Raw genomic sequence first — 21,891 nt, 5'->3', positions numbered from 1 at the left:
TTTGCATTACACTGCAACATGGCCAGAGATACACTGACACGTAATTACAATCTAACAATAAAAACCTTAGCGTACACACTGACACAAATCCCTAAACTAATGAAGACAACTGCAAGTTCTTTCTTTTATTGTTTTACTGTGAACACTAAGCTGACAGCAAAGTTGAAACCCACCCACAGAGGACTTCACAGAAAAATGTTGTGACCACAGCAAATCTGCTGCAAAACAGGTAGAGATGGAGGCTACAAGCCTGACTGCTCATCACTGCTTCTGTTACCTGATGGAAATCAAACTGTGGCTGCTTGGCTGGATTTGGCAGCTTTACATTTCCTTAAGAAATTTTGTTCAGTTGTGCAAAATTACACCGGTTTGTTTGGGATGATGTAATATTACAAAATTAATCAGCAGCCACTTAATCAGCCAAACTCACACACTCATTAATGGAACTGTAGATTGCTTTGGCCCTCATATAATATAAATGTTGATATGTTTGTGAATTATGAAGACACTAAAAAAATTAAATAAGTCCTTGCATTGGCAACAAGCTGTGAGTTTGTGAGTATATTTGTGTGTGTGCTTGTGTATGGAGGAAGCACTACACATTGTACCCCCTGTGCATTAGCCTGATTGGTGCTCACTGTTCAATATATCAAAAGTATGTGAAGGAAATGCAGTTTCTTTATTTGTCATTCTTTGTGTGTGCAGTACTGTACACACCATCATTTCCTTATATTTTGCCAGAAAAATGGAAAATAGGTGCCGTTATTTATCAAAGCATGTGCAAACATAAATGGGAATACAGCACAGAAGGCAAAAATAGTTTGTGCAATTCACATGAGCTTCAAAGTCAACATTTGGTATGACCAACTTTATTCTTCATCACAGCCTGCACTTTCTTAGAGGCCAGTCTGGGGAGCCCAGTCCATGACTGATAGTGTTGTAGTGTGTAATTTTTCATGCCACTGTCATGCTGAGAAATGAAACTGTTAATCAGATGCTTTCCAGATAGAGGATCAAAATCTGACCCTATTTTTCTACATTAATCATTTCATTTATTTTGAGAAGATCCCGAACATCACTGACTGAAATGTAGCCCTAAACTATGGCAGAGTCTCCACTGCATTATACAGGTGTCTACACACATGATGAGCCTCTCAACTGTCCCCATGTGTACGTATTGACCACATATGGAACCAAAACATTTCAAATTTGGGTTCATCACTCCATAAGACCTGTTGTCACTGATTTTCAACTCTGTTCTTGTATAATTTGACGTGCCTCAGTCGTTTCAACCTGTTTCCCTTTCTTGAAAATGGCTTCTTGACAGCCACCCTTCCACTGAGACTACTTCTGATGAGGCTTGGGTGATCAAGAGATGGATCAACTGAGGGGCCAGATGCATCTGCAAAATTATACTGCAACATCCTGTGTCCGGTTTTTGCTGTAAAATATTTTGCATTTTCTTAAGGACATGCTGTTCAGGTACTGTTCATCAGCTATGGATGTCAAATTTTATATATTCAACTAAAGAAACAGGAACAACGCTACTCCTCGGCCTCCTACTTGGATGCACCTATGGTATGAATTTCATAATCCTAGTCACCTCTTCTCGAGTTATCACATTCATAAACTTGGAGGTCCATCCCACCGACCGATAATACCCTCATCAGGAACTGAAGGTTAAAAAGCAGCCAATGTCCAAAGAAAAACGAGGAAAACTATTGTTTAAGACCACCTTAAAATCTTACAAGAATTGTAAGGTGTGGCTCAAGATGTTTGCTGAATTCTATGTGCATGTACATTTGCAGCTGTCACCTCCAACTATTAGGGAGGAAGGTCATGACCTAAAGTGTTCACCAGAGGTGGGAAGTAACAAAGGAAAATGCTTTAAGCAGAATGTTTCAGATATCTCTAGGCTTCTTTACTTGAGTATTTATTTTTCTGACAACTTTTTACTTTTACTCCCTTCATTTTAAAAGAAATATCTGTACTTTGTAGTCTTCTTTGTAGTCTACATTTTCAAAACAGGTTCGTTACTTTTGTTTCAGCAGGATCATTTATCGCTTTTATTCGGTGGTTAAGGTGGGCCGGAAGGAGTGCAGGTGTCTGTAGGTTGTGTTTGCGTACTCCAGCATCTAGCTAGCGCTACAGAAGAGGAGGCAGCATGAAGAGTGTGGCGTTTTTTTTTCAAGTGGCAGGTCATTTCAAATTCAGCGTTTCTATCAGCTCAACAAACATCAGCAAATACACAAACTATTTGTGTGCAGTTTGTCGCACAGTGTGTTGGTAGCTAAAGGTCCAGCTGCTGCAAAGAAGGAGAGCTAACTTCACTCAGAGATGGAGAAAGATTTAGGAAGACAGGAGAGGAAGAGGAGAGGTTAGATTCAAAGGTAAGGACTGCTCAGTGACCTTTGATAATCTGCAGATTGAAATTTTACTTGTAATGTCATAATTTTAATCACATATTGGATTTCTATATGGTGTGTTTTGATACAATTATGTGTTTTAGTTTTGTGATATGTCCTGCAAATCAGACTAAGCTATAATAACTTTGTGCTATTCGTCTGGGCAGTTTTGTGCAGGATAAACAGGTTAGCGTGCAGTACTGTGGTGAATTCACAGTAAATCACTGTACTGGACTACTGCACAGTGGCTGTGGTGCTTATGCTCAGATTTAGGTTACATCAAGTGTAGCAGAGATGAATTTGCATTTAAGCTGATGATGCTTAGATTCGTTCACCGAATTGCAACTTTGTATCAGCTGTATACTGAGTAATATAAAGTATAAACAGTGTAGTGTCAGTGTAGTGGATGGACATCAGCCAAGATAGCTTGTCAGACTGCTGACATCTTGTTGAATTTAGTTGTGTAAATCCACAAAGAGCAGCAGACTAGCTGACCACATGTACACTAAGAAAGCCTACTGGAGCTCACATTAGAAATTACTGTGTGATTGTGATTGTTTTCCTTATGCTGAGTGACTACAGATCTTAGAGTTATCCCACCTGACCCTTAGCTCCACATCAGTCTATGATATATGACCCTACTGCCAACATTTGATCTGGGTTCAGTACGTCCAACCCAGTGTTAATCACACATAGATGCCACTTACACCACTAAGACCATACAGGAAATGGCTGTGGATGATTACTGATTTTCAGCTGAGAAACAAACTAACACATATAAAGCACGTAATTAGCTCAGTGCTGCATAATCTAACAGTTTTCCAGGGGGAGAAATTGACTCACACGCAAGCGTCATGGTTTGGGAAAAAAGAAAACATGCAATTGCTGTGTCATTAATGTGGTAAAGCTTCAAGGTAGACCTACTTGTTTTCCTTTTCTTTGCTTAGTTATTACATTTTTTAATGGCCTTCCACTTGCAGAACGGTGCATAATAAGGTCTAATTTGTTGCCTGCTCATTCAAAACAAAAAGGTAAACAGTGGTGAACAGTCACAGCCTGTTGTCCCAGGGAAATGTGAGCTATTATTCAGCATCGTGATTCGGTAACACAAATCATTAGTTTGGTGTCAGCTATGCTCAGGCTCCTTGATCTTCTTCAGAATGAGTTTTCAGGTCACTGAAAACTAATTTTGATGTTACCGTTATAGGGTCTTCTCTTCTTCCATTTAATTTAAATAAATAGTTTTATGCACAGAGAGACTTGAAAATCTCTTGATATTTGCTTTGAATAAACCAACAGTATTTAAGGAAGGTGCTATCATATTTTAAGATAATTAGAGGTACAACCTTCCTCCTGTTCCTTCTTAAGTGGATTCAATGACATTTTGACTTTGTTGGTATATATTCAGGCTGAAACCATTATTTTAAAGCCTCTAGTTATATAATCTCTGACAGATTAATGAGAGCCGTGCCCTGTCATACTTTGTCTTCAGTAAACTTCACCTCAGGGTTATTAATTGTGCGGATTTTATCTGCAATATCTGACTGAGCATTAAGAGTGTGGTGAGCTCTGGGTTCACGACTGCTTAAAAGTATTACTTTTTGTTCCCAGAGATAGCAATCTAGTTAACTCAAGCACCTTTGAAACTGCAGCACGTAGATATGTGACATCACTTGATGAAACGTGAACCCACCTGAACTTTCTTTTTTTCTCCTTCACGCCGAGTTTCTTCATACTGGAACATTTCCAGTATGCATGAACTGCTCTTTTTCAGAATGTAAATCATTCTAATGAAACACTGAAAGATGCTTGAAATGATTTTGAAATCGCAGTGTATTACTGTCTTAATGGATATGACCAATAATGATGCTGAAACGGGGACACTTCACAGGACGGTCATTAAAGTGAAGGTGGCCACTTAAAAGTATCTCGGTTGTGACTCACTCGATCTTGGTCTGTGTGATATGTAATTACAGGTGCAGTCTAGATGGTATCACTTTCATGTGCATAAAAAGTCATTTACTTTAGGGGAGTAGGTGTAAACATGCAAGAAAATGATAAGCCGGCAAATGAGAAAATCGTGGAGTGCATTAGTACTGCGGAGGATACAAATGCTGAGAGCAGGCTGACGTGTCAACAAAAAAAGGCAGAAACTTGGGGACACAATCACAGAATAAACAACCTAACTGCTGTAAAGGACATGTCACACCAGCTGCAAACACAGCAGTAAAGTCAAATCAGCATGTTGCTGCAGACAGTAAACAGCAGCCAGCCCATCCCAACGGTCATAATGATCCTTAATGTGTCACTGACTCATGCACATTGCATTTTAAAAGTACTGTTATTAGGATGGGGCTGCACAGATGTGCTTTCTTAGTGCACAAGGTATTATTGGCTACAACCCCCTGTTTTTTCCTGCATTTTGTCAGCGTTCCTGACAAAGGTCAAGAGTCTAAACAGCGAACAGTATAGATATTACATCTGGGGCCCTGCTGTCAAAACCAAACAAAAAGATTAAAAAAACATTGCCATCTACGTTCCCCATCATCAGCAATAATGGGTAAGCGTCATCGTGTTTAATGGGTCTTCTAGTAAAACAACCTTCCTGACATTGATGCTCATGAATTTCACTGTTTGAACAATTACTATCACATTGTTGCAGAGCAGTGGAGAAGGTTCAGAAGGTGATAGGAAATCTATAAGGTCATGCAAGCTAACCTTTAGTGGAAATTACAGCAGATGAAGATGAGTATCTGGGCTCGTGGAATCCACACAGCATTTCATTTACTTTACACAGTATAGTAAACTATAGTGAACCACAGCTCAGTGTTGTCAAGAACTTGCAGAACTTCAGAAATGGGTGATCTGCTCAGAAGCCATTCATCCTGCGCCATTCCTAGTTGTTTCCATACCGACGTCAAAGACACAACATTCAACTTTTAAGACGATTAGCGTTCTCTATTGCACTTTAACATAGTATGCAAAATAACAATGATAATGTGCAAAGGTTTCATAAGATTGTATCTTAATTATCAGCGATACTCTTACATGAACCTCCAACTGTTTGCATTTTATTTTTATCTACATATTTATTTTTCTTTCCACTCTGTGTTCAGTTTTTTTCCTCCTTCTTGTTGCTTTCATCTTTTCCCTTCCTTGCACTGAACCTTTGACACTGTTGCAACATCCTAATTGCCACCGAGGTTCAAAACAGTTTTATTTCTTACCACTGACACGATGATTACTCTGCCAGAGACTGAGATTTAAGACGCTGCCAACTGCTTTGCCGGTCTTTGCTCTGATACTGCAACAGTCCTTTGCTTTACTTTCTTCTCTCTGTTGTGAAGATGTAAAGCTTTGCCAGAGTTGACACTGCCCTTCCTTGGCAACTGACAGCCTGATTGCATATTGCACTCACTGTAATAAGGAAACGCAGGTTAGCAGTCTTCTGTGTGAGCTTTCTTCCCTTCTCTTTTTGCTTTTCTCTTCTCTTTGTAGTCATAAAAACAGCCTGAAAATCAGCCTTTAACTGAGATCAACACAGTTCAAAACCTCAGAAACTCTGGTATAGAGAGATAAACTGATGGCGTGAGTAGATTTTGCTGAAATTTGTGTGCTCCGCTTGCTCATTGGAAATCTATGGGCAGGTGCCACTTAGTCATATCAGGACTTCTCTGTGTTCTCGCTCCAGCTGCACAATATTGATTCCTCTCAACACTAAGCCTCTGACTAAAGCACTGAAATCTCCTTCCTTACTCACTCTTTTCTTACTCCTTTGTTCCTCCCTCCTCCCCTCTCCTGACTCACTCAAAACGCACCTTCTCTGTCCGTCTCTTGCTTCTACCTGTGATCACAGTGTGATCTAAAAAAAAGAAGAAATTGTGGCATCTGGGTGTCATGTTGAAGTGTCTTTAAGTTTTAAGAAAACTTGCTGATGTAACAATATCGTCACACAGGTGTTGTGTTTAAATACTCGTCAGAAAAATCCTCACAAAGTATTAGTGCTGCCAGCTTCCTCTTTCCACCATCCCACCGTTACATCTCGGGAATGACTGACTGACTGCTTGTTAATATTGTAGGGGGATATTTATGAGATACACAAAACACTACACAAAATACGTATAAAGTATAAAGTTTCGTATAAAGAAAAGGGAAAGTCATCGATGTGCAATAGTGATGAAAAAATAAAATCAAATTGACAAAACTCAATAAAAAGAATGGATAAAAACACCCAGCAGAGATGTTTGAAGCAGTGTCAACAAAGCCTGGCTTCTTTTCGTTAGCTGGCTCAAAAAAACCTAAAGCCTCAGTCAGCGATAATGCATACTACAGCAGTTATCAGCGTTCCTTTTTAAGCAGCCTTTTCTTCTTTTCCTCTTCGGAGTCAAAAGCAGGCTTTTGAAGCTCTGTTTAACTGTTCTTCTGCTCACAATGGGCTGATCAAGTGCACCTGGCTTCAGTTAAGAGGAACACATTAACATGCTAATAATTCCTTGTAGAATTTGCAGCTAGTAGACATGCTTGAAATATGGATGTTGCTGTAAATAATGCTACAAGGCTCAGAAAACACGGATGAGTCTCACACTCTCTCTCTCACACACACACACACACACACACACACACACACACACACACACCTTTAACCCGGCGGAAGAGAAAATCTATATGTGCACCACAGTTTCAAGGTCTGTACCCAAGATTAGTGTCACTTATCTGAAATATGGTCACAATCTCCACCATCTACTCCTGAGTATTGGAGTTCAATAATGGGCTACAAAGGCGTTTTCGCAGCACATTATCATGCCACTGTGAAACTGACCCGCACACGGATATGTAAATGGGATCAACGATTTTAGGAATTTGGCTGCATTACAGGACAATAACAGTAATGTACAGACCTCGCTCCCGGTGGGGTTATATCGACCACAACACAGTTGACTCTGTGGGAGAACATGTATTTTAAGGCAGTTTAAGGTGACTTTTTGTTTTAAATGTTTCTTATTTTTTGGAAACAGCTGTCTTACTCCATAGCACATTTCAGATGAGGTGCTAAGATTTTATTTATTTATTTTATTTTACTTTGATGCCAAACTACAAATGAACAGAGGGCATTTAAAAAATTACACCACATATTTATTCTTAAAAAATCAGCTGAGTCAAACATATGGCGAGGGGGCCAGAACCAGCCCGTCAAAGGGTTCAGTGTGGCCCACTTGTTGGCTTTGGGAAATCTTGAATAATCATAGAAGGAGGAGATAAATCTTAGACTAACTACAGTGTTGTAACTTCGACAGTCTTCTTGCTGACAAAGAAAAGGCCTGTTTTTCTTTTTCATCATATCAACTTGAAAATGTGATTTGTTAAATGTATTTATTTAATGTTTTTAATTCAGTTTTTTTTGCAATAGTTGGTCCAACCCATGTAAGATCAAACTGGCCCACTATCTAAAATAAGTGAAGTATAGTCAAGTCTGTTATTGAAGTAAAGACAACAACAGAAAACACAACAGCATTTCAGAAGAAAATTTTTAAAAAAATTGTTTCAGGTCACCAAAGGTCACTAAACCCCAGACAGACCGTCTCTATCTAAGAAAACTAACAGACACTTTTCAGATTTGTCCTCGCAGGCTACCGTCCTTGACAAATTGTACTTAATTCCTACCAACACGCTTTAGTTTCTCCAATCTCTAACTATAATTTTAAAACTATTCATTTTCTTTGTCGGCTGCTTGTTTCTAACCCCTGAGTGATTTATGAAATTAAATTTCTCCTTTCCTGTTCTCTTTCTCTCATTTAAGACTGTAAGGTGGCCATGACGAGCGAGGAGGAGGAGGGCCCCGGCGTTGCAACATCGACAACAGCAACACCATCTGCACCGACCAGCTCCAGAGTGACGACCGCCATAGCCCGGGGCGACAGCGATGATGCTGTCGCCACCTCGTCTCCCCGCAGGCCCTCCCCACACCGCCGCCCATGTCCCGAGAAAAAGGAGGAGAAAGAGGAGAACATAGAAGAGGCAGGGATTATTCAGGAGGAGAGGATCGAGAAGGAAGAAGAGGAGGAAGTGGTTGAGCGTAAGGGGGATAAAGAAGATGACGATGACGAGGATGACGACGATGATGATGGCAGCAGTGACACCAGTGTGTTAGTGGTACCCTACCCTGAGCTGGTACCTGTGGTCTTCTTCTGCCTTAAGCAGACAACCTTTCCCCGCAGCTGGTGCATCCGCATGGTCACCAGCCCATATCCTTTTACTTACGTGCTGTGAATCACGATACTGTGGATTATTCCCACTGTGTGTTGGCTTTTCATAACTTAATCCATCATCAGTTATCCTTCCATCTCTCAGAGTTTAAACGCAGGCTTTTGGTTATTTCAACCCATCTGATTAGTTGAAAACATCCCCTGTTCCAAGCTGAATTTCTGCCTCCTGTGTGAGGCGAGAGCTGAGAGCAAGGTTCGATGCTTTTTGATGCATTTGTAGAAGGATTCAGAGGAAAAAGTGCAGTAACATTTTCTGTTTTATGTATTTCGCCATGGTTCATTCCCAGAAGAAAATGCCTTGAAAATACAGGAAAGATCAACAAGCTTTTTTTTTTTTTTTCTTAAAATAATGACAATAAATATGTCTTTACCATTTTTCAGCAGCAACAGGTCACCTGCTCCATGCTTGCATTGCTCTAATTTATGACATACTTTAAGTCTTGGATCCAGATCAGGCATCTTTGTATTTTGTATATCGTTGGAGTATCTCATCACTCTAAATTTATAGCTCTTCCGCTGTATACCAAATGTCAGCTGTGCTATATTACAGCAGAACCTGTGCAATGTGCTAGCAGCCCCCGGGTTCATGAGAGGCTGCTTATCGAGTTTATTAAGAGCGACACTAGCGGCCTGATGATGTGTGACGTTCAAACAAACTTCCCAGAGTTTAGATATCTTTAGAAATACCTCTGAGTCTAAGATGTGATAATGCAGGGAAACTAGGATATGACTGACTGGGTGGAAGTTAGTGAAGTGAAGACAGAAGGGGAAAACATGGGGAAATGGCAGAGATGGAATAACAAATGAAATGCGGGAGGCAGTGAGAAAGAGACGAAATGAAAGGAAATGCAGACTGATGAAAAAACATGAAGGTTGATGGTAAAAAGAAGTATGATGAAGAAGCAGAGAATATGGTAGCTGGAGTTTGGGTGTGTGTCTGTGCACTGTTATTTATAGCTTCATCTCTACATTGTTTTATGATCTATTTCAGTGGAAAGAGGGGGGGGGGGGGGGGGATCCTCCAGACCAACAGCAAAGAGTACAACTGAAAGAGATGTCCTCACTTCCCATTAAGAAGACACCACTTTAGTTTCTTGCTGGTTCTGAGATGAATTTAAAACTAAACATAGTGGGGTAGTTGCTTAATAGGCAAGCCATTCACTCAGGTCTGAAAGAAACATCGTCCAAACAAAATGTCTTGAAAGAGAAGTCAGAGAGGAAAAAAAAGACTTCTTGCACGTCTTTGGTCTTTTCTTGCTCCGGCTTTCAGCATCTCCATCTTACAGCTTTTCCAGTCTTATCTCCTGTGTTACTTTGTAAATTTTACAAGTGAACTGAGGATAATTTTCTCCACTAGACTAAGCTGTCACTTCAAACAGACACAGACGGCCAGTACTAGAAGAAAAAAGTGATTACGCATAAAATATATATGAGAAACTGTAGAATCAGATCTCAGCACAAGGCTGTTTTCTAGACTCCTCTGACAAACACAATAACAACAAGCCAACGAACGGCCCTGTGAAAAACACGTTTTTGAATATTTCTTAACTTCTGACTGTCGTCCCTGCCTTTACTAAGGTTTACACATTCAGACAGAAGTTCTGACAACTTCAGTTTTCACGCTTCACTAATTACTATATTCCCCTGAGGCTAACAGTAAAACTCAAAGATCAGTGACATCTTCAGGAAACACAGTGTTTATTAAACAATTTTAAAAAACTGTACTATGAGAGCTTTTACACAGGAATGCACAGCTTCTAATTCTTTTGCTAAAGCTGTAGTTAAGGAATGCTGATTAAACGTGTGTTGTAATGTATTTTGAATGAAGTCTTAAACATCATTGAGCTTCAGGTGCTTCAGAAAATTAATTAGGATAAAATGAACTGTCAGATCTTTAGCATTTCAATTATATGTTGCAAAATATGAGAGATAATATTATTTAACAAAACAGAACAAAACCATTTTTTAAATTTGATTTTTACTTGATGTTTGGTGTGCATGTGTCGTGTTGCTCCCCTGAAATGAACGTGGTGTGTTGACCAGGCAAACTGGCAGTGCGGTGATCTGCAAGTGACGTCAAGTGTGGGTCAGGGGGCAGGTACTGGGAAACAAATCATACCTGTTTGCTACGAATGAGAGGTATAATTCAGCAAAATAGTTTTACTTTTACTGAGAAAAGGGGTGACTGGATGAGTTATTTTCAAACAATATGAATTTGTGTTTTTCTTCTGACCATAATGGAAACTGGTGTAATCATGTAAGTGTAATGTTATCACCAGAGTCATTGTAGTTTTGTGTTTTCTAATTGTTTTATTTTTATTTAGTTTTAGTTAGTTTCTTGAATGGATTTTCTTGCTTTAGTTTAGTTTTTTATTTTCTGTGTTAGTTTTAGTCTTTTTAATTATTACTATATGAAGGGCACATGTCAGAGATCAGATTTAGAGAAATCAGGACAGGTATTAAAATTAAAAAGAAATAACATTCGTTATGGCGTTCCATGTATGCCCTGCCTGCTAGCACCTTACACCCTGATGTTATGTGCTGGACTGTCTCAGGGGCATCTTTACACAGCCTGCACCTGGGGTCTTACCTGGTATGATAGACCCCAGCCTCTATGGCTCTTGTACCTAGAGCTTGTTCCTGTGCTCCCATCAGAGTCAGTTCCTCTCGCACTCAGCGATGCTTCCATCGCACTTGGGACTTGGTACCCAATCTCAGGTGGGGGTGATGATATCTCCCCCCGAACTGTCGTCCTAGCTCCTTGCGGTAGCACTTGTGTTGTACCTCGTCAGTCTCTAGCCGTGAGAGCAGTTCCTTCTTCTGAATGTTGGGACATTAAGCTGGTAGTTGTCTTGCCACCAATCAGGATGCTGGGTATCGAAGATCCCATAGGTCCCTCATCTTATTCATGTAACCCCTTCTGCAGGGTTACTTGTGTAGTAGCATTCCAACAGCGCCCTATTTTCATCTCTTGCCCACCGATGCTGTCTCGTTCCAGTAGCTCACTTCTCATCAGGGTGTCCTGGTTCCTCAACACCTGACGCGGACCTTGTTAATCCGGGCGACGGATTAACATTCTTGTTAATCGTTTTCAAAATTCCAGTTATTGCTTTTTTTGTTTTGTTTATTAATTAGTTTTTAGTTTAGTTTTCGATAACTGCAGTGGCATGTTGTTAATTTAAATTTAATTAAAACACAAATTAACATTTAAGCACAAAAAGCTGTTTTCAATATTATATGTTATGACTTACTAGATGTCTTACATTTAGATGTGCAGCCTGCTTTTGTTTTATTTTTGAGCTCCTTTCTCTGATGACTTTCTGAGCACTAACAGTTGAAAAGGGAGGATGAGTCAGTGTAACTCTGCTGAAACGGGTGAGAAGTGAAAATTTAATTCTGCAGTCGAGCGAACAGCAATGACCTGTGAGGAAAATCTAAGACCTCTGCAACAAAATCAAGAAGAGCAACTTGAAAGAAGAGTTCAAGCTGAATAGCTAGTAGCAGGAAAGAATGGAAGTGTGGTTTGAAAAGAGGTCTGAAGAGAAAGAAGCGGGCCCAGAGTCAGGAGGAAAGAAGGAATTTGTGTTATCGGGGCTTAAGGAGTTCTGTGCCGACTGCTGGCTCAGCTCCCCATCGTTCTAATTCCCTCTCTGTCTCAATCACTCTTCTTCACCCTTTCCCTTCTAGACATTCAATCATTTGTAGTTTTCATTGTCATATCATATTGCTGAGGTAGAGGGGGCCTGTCAGTGCAGCATAGTGGAATAGTTAGAAGTCAACATTAAGGAGGAATACCTCGGGCAATAAGCTGTAATAGACAGATCAAAATTTTGTCGCTCTACACTTATTCCAAATTGCTGTTGGACATGCTTTTTTCTCGCTTACCTCCTGTCTTTCATTTGCACATCACTTTTTTTGTTTTTTACTGTAGCTTGTAGGCTTTTGTGTTACTCACTGGCTCATTTTAGTATGACTGCCGGGGTCTTTTTCTCTGTCTGTGGTAATGCAAACCCAAAATATCCATTTGCCCTTGTGAGGAAAGAAAGATAAAAGGGTAAAAGAGCCTGACAGAATTTTTTAAAGAGCAGTTGTACAGAAAGTGAATATTGCTGAATAAAAATGAAATTAGCGTTATTAGTATTTCAATGAGGAAAGAAAAAAACAACACAAAACCCCACATCATTAGCTAAATTAGCACAGGTCCAACAAAAAGTGAAATAACAGGTAAAACAGCTTTTATGCAAACAGGATTTATTGATTATTGTGCTAAACAATGCATCCATTTTGCATTCTTGTAACCAATAAACTGCCAATTTGGTTTAAAATTTTGATGCAGTTTTTCTTATTCATGAAGAAAACTGCATTATAAATTCATACTTTAAAGAATATAAATATCCAACAACATTTCTGTCGTGTTTTGTATGCCCATGACATTTTAAGTTCACACACGTATATACCAGTGTTGTAACTGTGCACTACTCTGGCATAAGATACTTGTATGTGTCATAATACGCTAAGTGGCAGGCTGGTTAGAACCTAATATGCAGGACTCCGGAGACAATAGGCCAACTCAAAAACAGCTTTAGTGCTGGAACCCATGGAGCAAAGACAGAATAAAAAACTCCAAACCCAATAAGTGAAACTAAGAACTAGACACGACAAGAACAAAGAACAGCACGGAGACATAATGACCGAAGGAGACTCTGGAAACGAAAGACTAATGAAAACACTAACTCAGACTTTACCAAGAAACTAGAACTAATAACTCAGGTCTGAACCTATAAAAACATTTAGATTTACACAGAAGTAAACTTCTGATAGAGGCCCACTTGGCTAAGTCAGCTCATAAAATTAAGATGCTGCACAATGGAGCTACAGCAACCTTCCTTGATAATGGAATAATCAAAGAATATCACTGAAATAATGCTATTCAGTGGCCTAAAAACCTTTTTGTTTGGATGTTTTTGAAACAGCATTGAACTGAAGTGACTCTTTTTAATGTGGAAACTGCTAGTTTTGCTGCTCTCGATGACCTCAGCTTGGCTTCTGTTCTCCTGTTTTACATCAGTTAATAACGGGTATAAACAAACACGTTTGTTCTATGCTGAAAGTATGTCAGAACTAATAGATAGGTAATCCTTATTTTTTTAAAGACAATAAATGTCAAGGCTAAATTAAGTTAACATACATAAAGTCACATAAATTTCACTTAGATAAAGACAGTATAGAATTTCCCACTTGGTTGTGTGTTATCTGTGGAATACACACTATTACCAAACCTTTGAGCACTGAGGGGGATTATTTGATTCATTAATAAAACATTGGAATCTGCTCACTGGATGATCGGACTGAAGGAAGAGCAGTAATAATGAAACTGTTGTAAGAGGAAAAAAAGACCCAGCTGACTCTTTCAGACACATTTTTATGCAGTTATCCACTTGGTTACAGCAAAGTCATGCTTTGACTGATTTTTAAAGATATTACTACCCAAAGCTATTCAGCCCTGCTGTATTATGCTGGAAGTGGTGGTTGGAATGAAAACTCATTTTTACAGAACCAAAGAACGAGGACAAAATACTTGAGCTGGAACTAAGTTTTCTTGTTCCACACTGTATAACATATTCAAAGTGAGGTGCTGCCAGCAGTCTTACTATCCTGTGAAATTGCTATTTGTTGCTAAATTGTACATTTTCCATGCCGAATAGACTGCAGAGTTTCATAAGAAATGAAACATGTCACGCTCCGCGGTTTCTCTTTCCTACTTTTTACAACAAAGCTGTATCCATCAGGGAGCACTGCCATTGTATCCACATCTGTGTGATTCCACTGATGCTGGGCTCAAAGTGGGAATACAGCTGAGTGGAGAGCAGTGAATGTTTGTGTTAACCGGCTCTCAGGCAGAGAACTATCGGGTTTATTCACACAGAGAGGGAATAATCAGAGCAGCATCAGAAGAGCGAATGACTGAGATAATGTCAAAGAGTTGGAAAATGTTACCTACATGTAAGTTCTTATTGCCGAACTGGAAAAGAGGAAGGACATGAAGGGGTCTGAGAAAGGCAGAGAGAAGAGCAAAGCAGGCTGTGTGAAGAGAAACAGAGCATGCGGACTCAATATATATTCTGCTCCAAACCAACTCTGAAAGGAGGGGATGGTCAGATTAATAGTTTCCAATTCGTTTTCAATCTCCTCTGGACCAACACATGTGGCCCTCTTTGCCACTGGCATCACTGCAGATGCGCACACGCTTTTACACAATTCATAGAAGTTACAGATTTATACACACACACACACAGACACACACACACACAACAATACTGAGTATGTGCGAGGAGGAGAAAAAAGGCCTCTGTTTGACTGCTCTGACCATCAGACGTTGGCTCCTAATGATTTTCAATGATCACGTGATAAGGCATATGTAGCTGCAGTAATAGGCACTACAGTTATATGAGTTTTAAGTGTGGCATGCATACATTAAGATAAATACATTTTAATTAATAAGCAGGGCTGTATCAGCTTGTGTAGTGGATATTCTCTCACACCAGCTTTGTCCTGTGCCCTCTGTGTAGACATGAGTTTCAGCTAAATCTAATGCAAATTGACCGTTCTGGGATAGCTGCGAATTATCCTTTGGGTGACTGAATAATTATTGGATTAATGCAGCTAAACTGAACTATATTGTACAAGATTGTCTGCTCAACTAAATCAGTGTACTGTAATTGCCAAGTTAATTCCCTGGCAGTGGCTGCAGGTGTGGCTTTTAATGGTGATTTAATGGTATATTTTTGCTGAATAATGCTTGGTAGAGTATTTTGCCTAGCTATGTGTTCCCTCCAGCAAAATCCACTGATAAAACATATATTTTGGTTTAAGTAATAAATGTATAAAACACTGACTCCACAGGCTCGCAGTTTATCATTCTTTATAAAGCAGTTAGCTATACACTGTACCATTAAACGACTGTAGTGTTTTACTGTATGTAACACTTTTTATTTTCTGTAGACCTCCAAAGCCTTTTGAGAATTTATTAAATAATCCGTAAATTTCTTTAATTTAATGAGATTCTCTTAACAAACTTGACGAGGCCTGGCATGGCAACACGAGATAAGTTTTGCTTTGCACCTCTTGGTATAAAACTGCATATCATCCACATACTTTGCTTTTGACTCTGGGCGGTTTGCTGAGCCTACTTCATTATTTAGTTAGTTGATACCCTGAGGTTTTAAGGAAGGCACATGCTTCTCTGGGCTTCCCCACTTAAGTCTTCACTGAACTAATACAAGTCTAGCAATGGCATTGCTTTTTTTCCAGTGTTTGTGAAGCAGTTATATTAACCAATCAGGTTGTGTGATGCTTGGAAGTCAGCCACCTTACTTGTAATGGTTGCTGTAAAGTCTTGATTAGGCTTTATTTTCAGTCTTCATTTATAGTAAACAACCACAAAGAATTAATAGGCAACATAGTAGCAAGGTTGATGTTTGAGATTTTGGAAATTGTATACTTTTACTCATGTGTATTTCATAACCTCAGCCGCACAATTAACCTGCTCTTGCATTTGATTTACATTAGGTCCAATCCCCAGCAAGTAACCTGGAGATGATAATATCATTAGTTGTGTTATATTTTCCTGAAACACTTGGGAATTACATGCCTCACGTGGAAATTAAACTTATGCTGAGGAAACGACAGTTTTGCCCCAAACTACATAGCATATTTATTATTGATTGACCTGCATGAACACGTTATTAGTCAGGGAAGATTTTGACTATTATTCAGCCATGAGCTCTTTTGTGGGAGTTTCTTTTTTTTCATATCTTGTATTAAAACTGAGGCCTGGCTGAGTCATTGAGAATGCTGTTTACCAATGTTAACCTTTAAGAGAGAAGGAACAAGGCCATTCTGTACTCCTAACAGAGCAGCCTTGTAAGGTTCACATCAACATTTGCAAGTATCTAACATTAAGGTCGCGGACAGACCTCTTCAAGGCAATTTTAATTATGGAGCCTGCCAATTCACCAAAATTCTCAAGCCTTTTAACCACTATACCAATGGGATGGCCATCAACATAAAGGATTTTGTTTCTTGCAGGAGACAGCAAAATATAATACAATATAAAAGACTGTATCAGTGAGCATTAGAGCTCCATTTAGAGGAATTATATAACCAGTCCTGTTCCAAAACATTTCAGCTAACAGCACAACAGCATCACATTTTGCTTTTCATAGAATTGATTAAGTCCAGTTGGAGGTAATGACAGTTTCATCAGAAAGAAGAGGGAATCATTTTTGTCTCAGAAGTTTACTTTCAAGATAGATGAGTGGGGACTCCTCGTTTGGGTTTGAGCTATTTAACAGCTTTTATTTATATAGTGTGAAATTTTGAATGTTGTTTTTCCTTTGTTTAACTTTTCGAATGTATTTTGTGTTAGAGTTTACATTCGTAATATGGGCTTAAAATGTTTTTAAAGTCAGTCATATTAACCTGGATCAATTGTGCCTAACTAAGCCCAAATGATACCAAATCATTCGATCTAATTTATTTTCCACTTTCTCCCTTTTTCTTCATTCACCTTAACACAGACAAACTTTTGCCAGAAATTTCTACTTTTCTTTATATTTACATCTTAACAGTAAAGTAGAATACAAAACCCCCTGTAATAACTCCACGGACGAGCCATGCATGGTTTGATGATTTTTAGCATCTTTATTATCACGGTTGCTATTTTGCAATCGGCTGCAGCTTTCCAGCTCACAGTCACACACACTAACAACAACAACATCAGGACCTAGTTCAGTCTTAAGTGGGTGAGGCGTGATTGCCCATACCGTCCAGGTGTGTCCGCCTCCCTCGCTGCCGCATCGCAGACCATGCCCTGCCACATACCCCGATCGCCCGACTAAGGCCGGGGAGCCATCCGGCTGAATCTACCCCCTCCCCCCCGTGGGCGGGAGAGGGAATCAGCCCTGACTGTCGGTGTCCCCAGCCCCTGACCCAGCAACAGGGAGGTATTAGATTAGGGGCCCGCCCGCATGTCCAGCAGCGGCGGTGACGAGGTGGGTCTAGGGGCTACCCGTGCAGTCAGCGGCTGCAGCGCACCAGTCGCAGCTGTGACCCAGGGGGCTCGACCGGCGGCCAGCACGCAGGACCTGACGAGGCGGGACAGCACTCTGACCTCTGGCGTCTGACGAAGCAGGTCCCAACGGTGTGCCGGCCTCGGATGAGGATGCCACTATACCGGACAGCACGGCGAGTCCCTCCGGCCCCCCGACCCCCGGCTCAGGCCGAGCTGGTCCTCCCTGCCCGCTGTCCACCAGCTCCGGCAGAGCAGGCTCCTCTGGTTAGGTCCATCGCGTGGCCCGGTCCTGGGTCTGCCTTGCCCCCTCCCTCCTGGGTTTCAGCACCACTGTAATAAATTCACGGCAGACCCGACCACGTTTCCATGCTTTTCAGTATACTTCTTTTATTCGCGCTTGCTTTTACAAACACGGCTGCAGCTTTTCAGCTTGCAGCCAAACACACACATGAACAACAGCAACTCCAGGACCTAGTTCAGTCTACTTAAGCTGGTGAGGTGTGATTGCTCATGCCGTCCAGGTGTGTCCGCCTCCATGACAGAAAGCACCGCACCACAACCTCCCGAAAACATTAACACTGTCCAACAAGCAAAAGCTTCCGACTTCAAAAATCTCTTTGGGGTTGTGTGAGGACAAACAAAACTTGGTGTGCTGGCGCCTTGTGAAGAAGGGAGCAGCTTCTTTTAGTGTCTTTGACATGCAGTGGCAAGTCTTTCTAACTAAAGCAAACAGCTGAGCTGGAGACTGTCTTGTCAGAGGGAACAAAAATGACTCATATTCTTCCTATTTGGGACACACTACACTTGTTTTTAAAAAATCATTGGAATGACGGTGCTGAAGCTGCCCACGGTTGTGATAATTTAACGTTGTGATAATTTAAAAGAAAACAACAAGAACATCATTATCTTTCTTTATCCCTGTTGTTTCTTCTACATAATTACTGTTTTTTCTTGTGGTGCCCCACATTATTTTTTTCCCTCTCTCTTTCACTTGCTGTCTTACCATGTGTCTCTTTGGCTCTCCCCCTTGCTCTCACAGCCACAGCTCTTATGCTAATGCCAGTATTAATTATTATGCTAATGTGTCTGTTAATCACTATGCTAATGTCACTGTACCTACCTGTCAAACTGGTGCTAACGCTGCATGCAAGGGTCTGTCTTTTTCTGCTTTCGCCAACTCCCTCCATCGCCTTAAATCTTCTTTTACCTTTTTATGTATTTAATCAGTCTTCAAATGTCTTTGTATTTGGTGGAAGTAGTTCATATTTCATATAGTTAGATTATTTGTCTCACCTTCGCTGGTTTTTGATTTCCCACTGACCTTTTAAATGCTACTCTTCCTCCACTTTTTCTCCTTCTCTCACTGTTGTTTTCAGTTTCTCAGACACAACATTGCTGATGTTGTCCACAGACTAAATAATGCACTCAGCCATACTCGTACCCATTTCATCTCATCAGACTTACACACAGTGTATATCACTTCTTTGTTTCTTGCTTATTTATCCCCCATTCAGCTCCCCCCTCCTTCAGTTCTCTCTCTGTCATTTGAAACTTCCATGCCACATGTTGATAGATGGAGACAAGGCACCCACAGGGAAATCCCACGGATGTTGTGTGTGTGTGTGTGTGTGTTTGTTCAGTGTCTGTGTATAGACAAATATGTGTGATTCTTTACCACTTTACTTTTGTAATAAGGGTGACAGCGTATGCATTTGTGCATGTTTATGTGTCTTTTTGACTTTTTTGCAATTGGACTGGACAGAGCAATGTTTCTATAGTTACAAAATATATGTTTAATGTACAAGAGCAGCAAAAGGTTGATTTTGTCAGATCAATGTTGATGTTCATGTTAAAGCTCATTTTCACTTCCATGCATTGCCATGGCTATTATACTATGTATGTATGTAGGTAGGTAGGTAGATAGATAGATAGATAGATAGATAGATAGATAGATAGATAGATAGATAGATAGATATAGATATACAAGAAAATATGCATGAATTGCCAGTATATTTTCTCATATCCATGTGTCATTAGCAATTGTATATTTGAGAAAGAAAAATCTTCCCAAATTCATATCCTGCACCACCTTTCAGCTCTGGCAGATCTCCTTTCATTCACAAGACAATTTGCACTTTGGCAGAAGCTACAATCCATTGAATGGTTAACCTTTTCATAGTTAACCATACTGTTACATAAGTATAACTTAGTTAGAGCCAGCACTGGCAATGACATGGACAAATGAGATGGCCTAATGAAATGTCTAAAGGGCCAAAGAACAGAGCAAAAGTATTCTTTAGTTTAATGAACTTGATTCTCAGTGGTGTGAGTGGAGGATAAAATGTGGGAGTGGGAGAGACAGAGAGATATAAAATTCATTTGAAAGTGGTAACCCAAAGCAGAAGCTTATTCACACTGTCTAATTTACTTTAAATTAATGGCACTAAGTTTAGGATTTCGATCATTACTGTAACTGCGATGGCAGCCCTTTGGTTTTTATAGTGCATGCCACTGGGATGGATATACTGAGATGTCAGTTTGGTTGTTTGATGAACTGCACTCTAAATCATCACTGTTCTTTGAGCATAAATTAATACAAAGGGTAGATTTTGTTACAGAGGGTGGCAAAGTAGAAAATGTATCTCAAATGAATGCCTTCATGGTTACAGGATTTTGGTGAGAGAACACTGGACACTTTCCTTGTCTGTAACTGATATATAGAAAGATGGCAGGCTCAAATTAGCCTAATTTGAGCTCAAATTAGTAATGATACAGATGAAAATTAGAATCATTACAACACACTGGACAGTTATAAATCTGTTGCAAATACAGACACATTAAAAAAATGTTAAGAGATAAGATAGCCATCACTGAATTGTACCTGCTTAGTAATTAGGAGTTGATTAAATACTTTTTGCTGATATTTTCAAGCTAGTTTTCTTCAGTCTCACAGGCATTAGAATATCAGCATGTAGCCTTCATTGGGTAGGAGCTCAGAAATCTTGGGTAGACAAGGACAGTACAGGGAACAGGATAAATCATTTAAGACATACCTGAATCAACCCTGCGCCTGATTTGGCAATAAATCATACCAATTAAGTGAAGCATCTTGAAGTTTTACCCAAACAGTGTTATCCAACGACCAATATACATATATAAACTAATCTGCAGTGTTTAAACTTGTTCATATATCAGAATCAGAAGACTGTATTTATCCCCAAGGGGCAATTAACAATTTACTGTAACATTTGAATTCATTCCCTGTCATTTGTTCTCTGCAGGCCACACAGTTCCTTTATCACGCTGGCCCCTGTATGCTCGAAGGTGAAGGAGAGCTGAGCAAAAACAGTTCTATTCATCCCCATTTACTTTTCTTGGCTTGAGATTTCACCTACCTCAGCACCATTCCATCGATCAATTTGATCCTATTTTGGGCATGGCCTCTTTGAGATCAAGGGTCCTCTGTGGTGTAGCCTAGCCAATTCAATGCTGGATACCATGCTGTGTTTAGGCTGCTTGTTCAGAGGTGATCAATAATTCTACAGTCACACTGAGTTCTCTCTGACCTTGATTAAACATAAATAGATGGCTGTGTTATGGTGCATCTAGCATAGCACCTTGCCACAATTGATAATTTAGACATGGCATAGGGCAATAATGTAAATATTTGTAATTGTAAAACAACATAAAAACATGTTCCTGTAACAGTAATAAAGCCATTTCTTTGCTCATATCAGAAGAAAATTCACATAGCTCACGGCAGCTTTCCATTTCTGTGAGTTAGCTTGATGATCCATGCATGCTAGCTTTCTGCCGTTAACCAAATAACCCTCAACCTTTTCTGGACACAAAACGTGGCTTAAAGCAGGGTTTTTTCTGGGTAGGTGGGGCTTGGGAAGTGCTTATGATTACTATGATTACATTTGATAGCTATGGACAAACACCACAGCATGCATACAGGAGCCATCTTAGTGAGATGTGTGAACGACCTAAGCTGGCTTATTTTTTGCGTGTAAGAGTCGTGGGTTTTCTTTAAGCGCCATGTGGAGCCCAGACACATTTTGCAGTCCATTCCTGCAGTTTGTATCCTTGATCTTATTCTTTTGATCACTCTCCGCAAGTTAGTATATTGACATCATGCTCAGCTCTC

At 40.0% G+C, this 21,891-nt stretch overlaps 1 protein-coding gene across 1 annotated transcript in view; it reads left to right on the top strand.

The window, feature by feature from the left end:
• The first annotated feature begins 2,357 nt into the window (after window positions 1–2,357).
• The window catches only part of LOC116317348 (voltage-dependent T-type calcium channel subunit alpha-1I-like), a 186,518-nt gene continuing 166,984 nt past the window's right edge, over window positions 2,358–21,891 (top strand). Inside the window, exons 1-2 of the mRNA XM_039613171.1 lie at window positions 2,358–2,390; window positions 8,203–8,647. Of these exons, the coding sequence (XP_039469105.1) occupies window positions 8,217–8,647 (431 nt within the window). The 5' untranslated portion in view covers window positions 2,358–2,390; window positions 8,203–8,216. The remainder of the gene's footprint in view (window positions 2,391–8,202; window positions 8,648–21,891) is intronic.

The sequence above is a fragment of the Oreochromis aureus genome, linkage group 6 (genome assembly GCF_013358895.1).
Source record: "Oreochromis aureus strain Israel breed Guangdong linkage group 6, ZZ_aureus, whole genome shotgun sequence".
Classification (NCBI taxonomy): domain Eukaryota; kingdom Metazoa; phylum Chordata; class Actinopteri; order Cichliformes; family Cichlidae; genus Oreochromis; species Oreochromis aureus.
The sequence above is the reverse complement of the archived record's forward strand: the minus strand, read 5'-3'. Positions and strand labels throughout refer to the sequence as shown.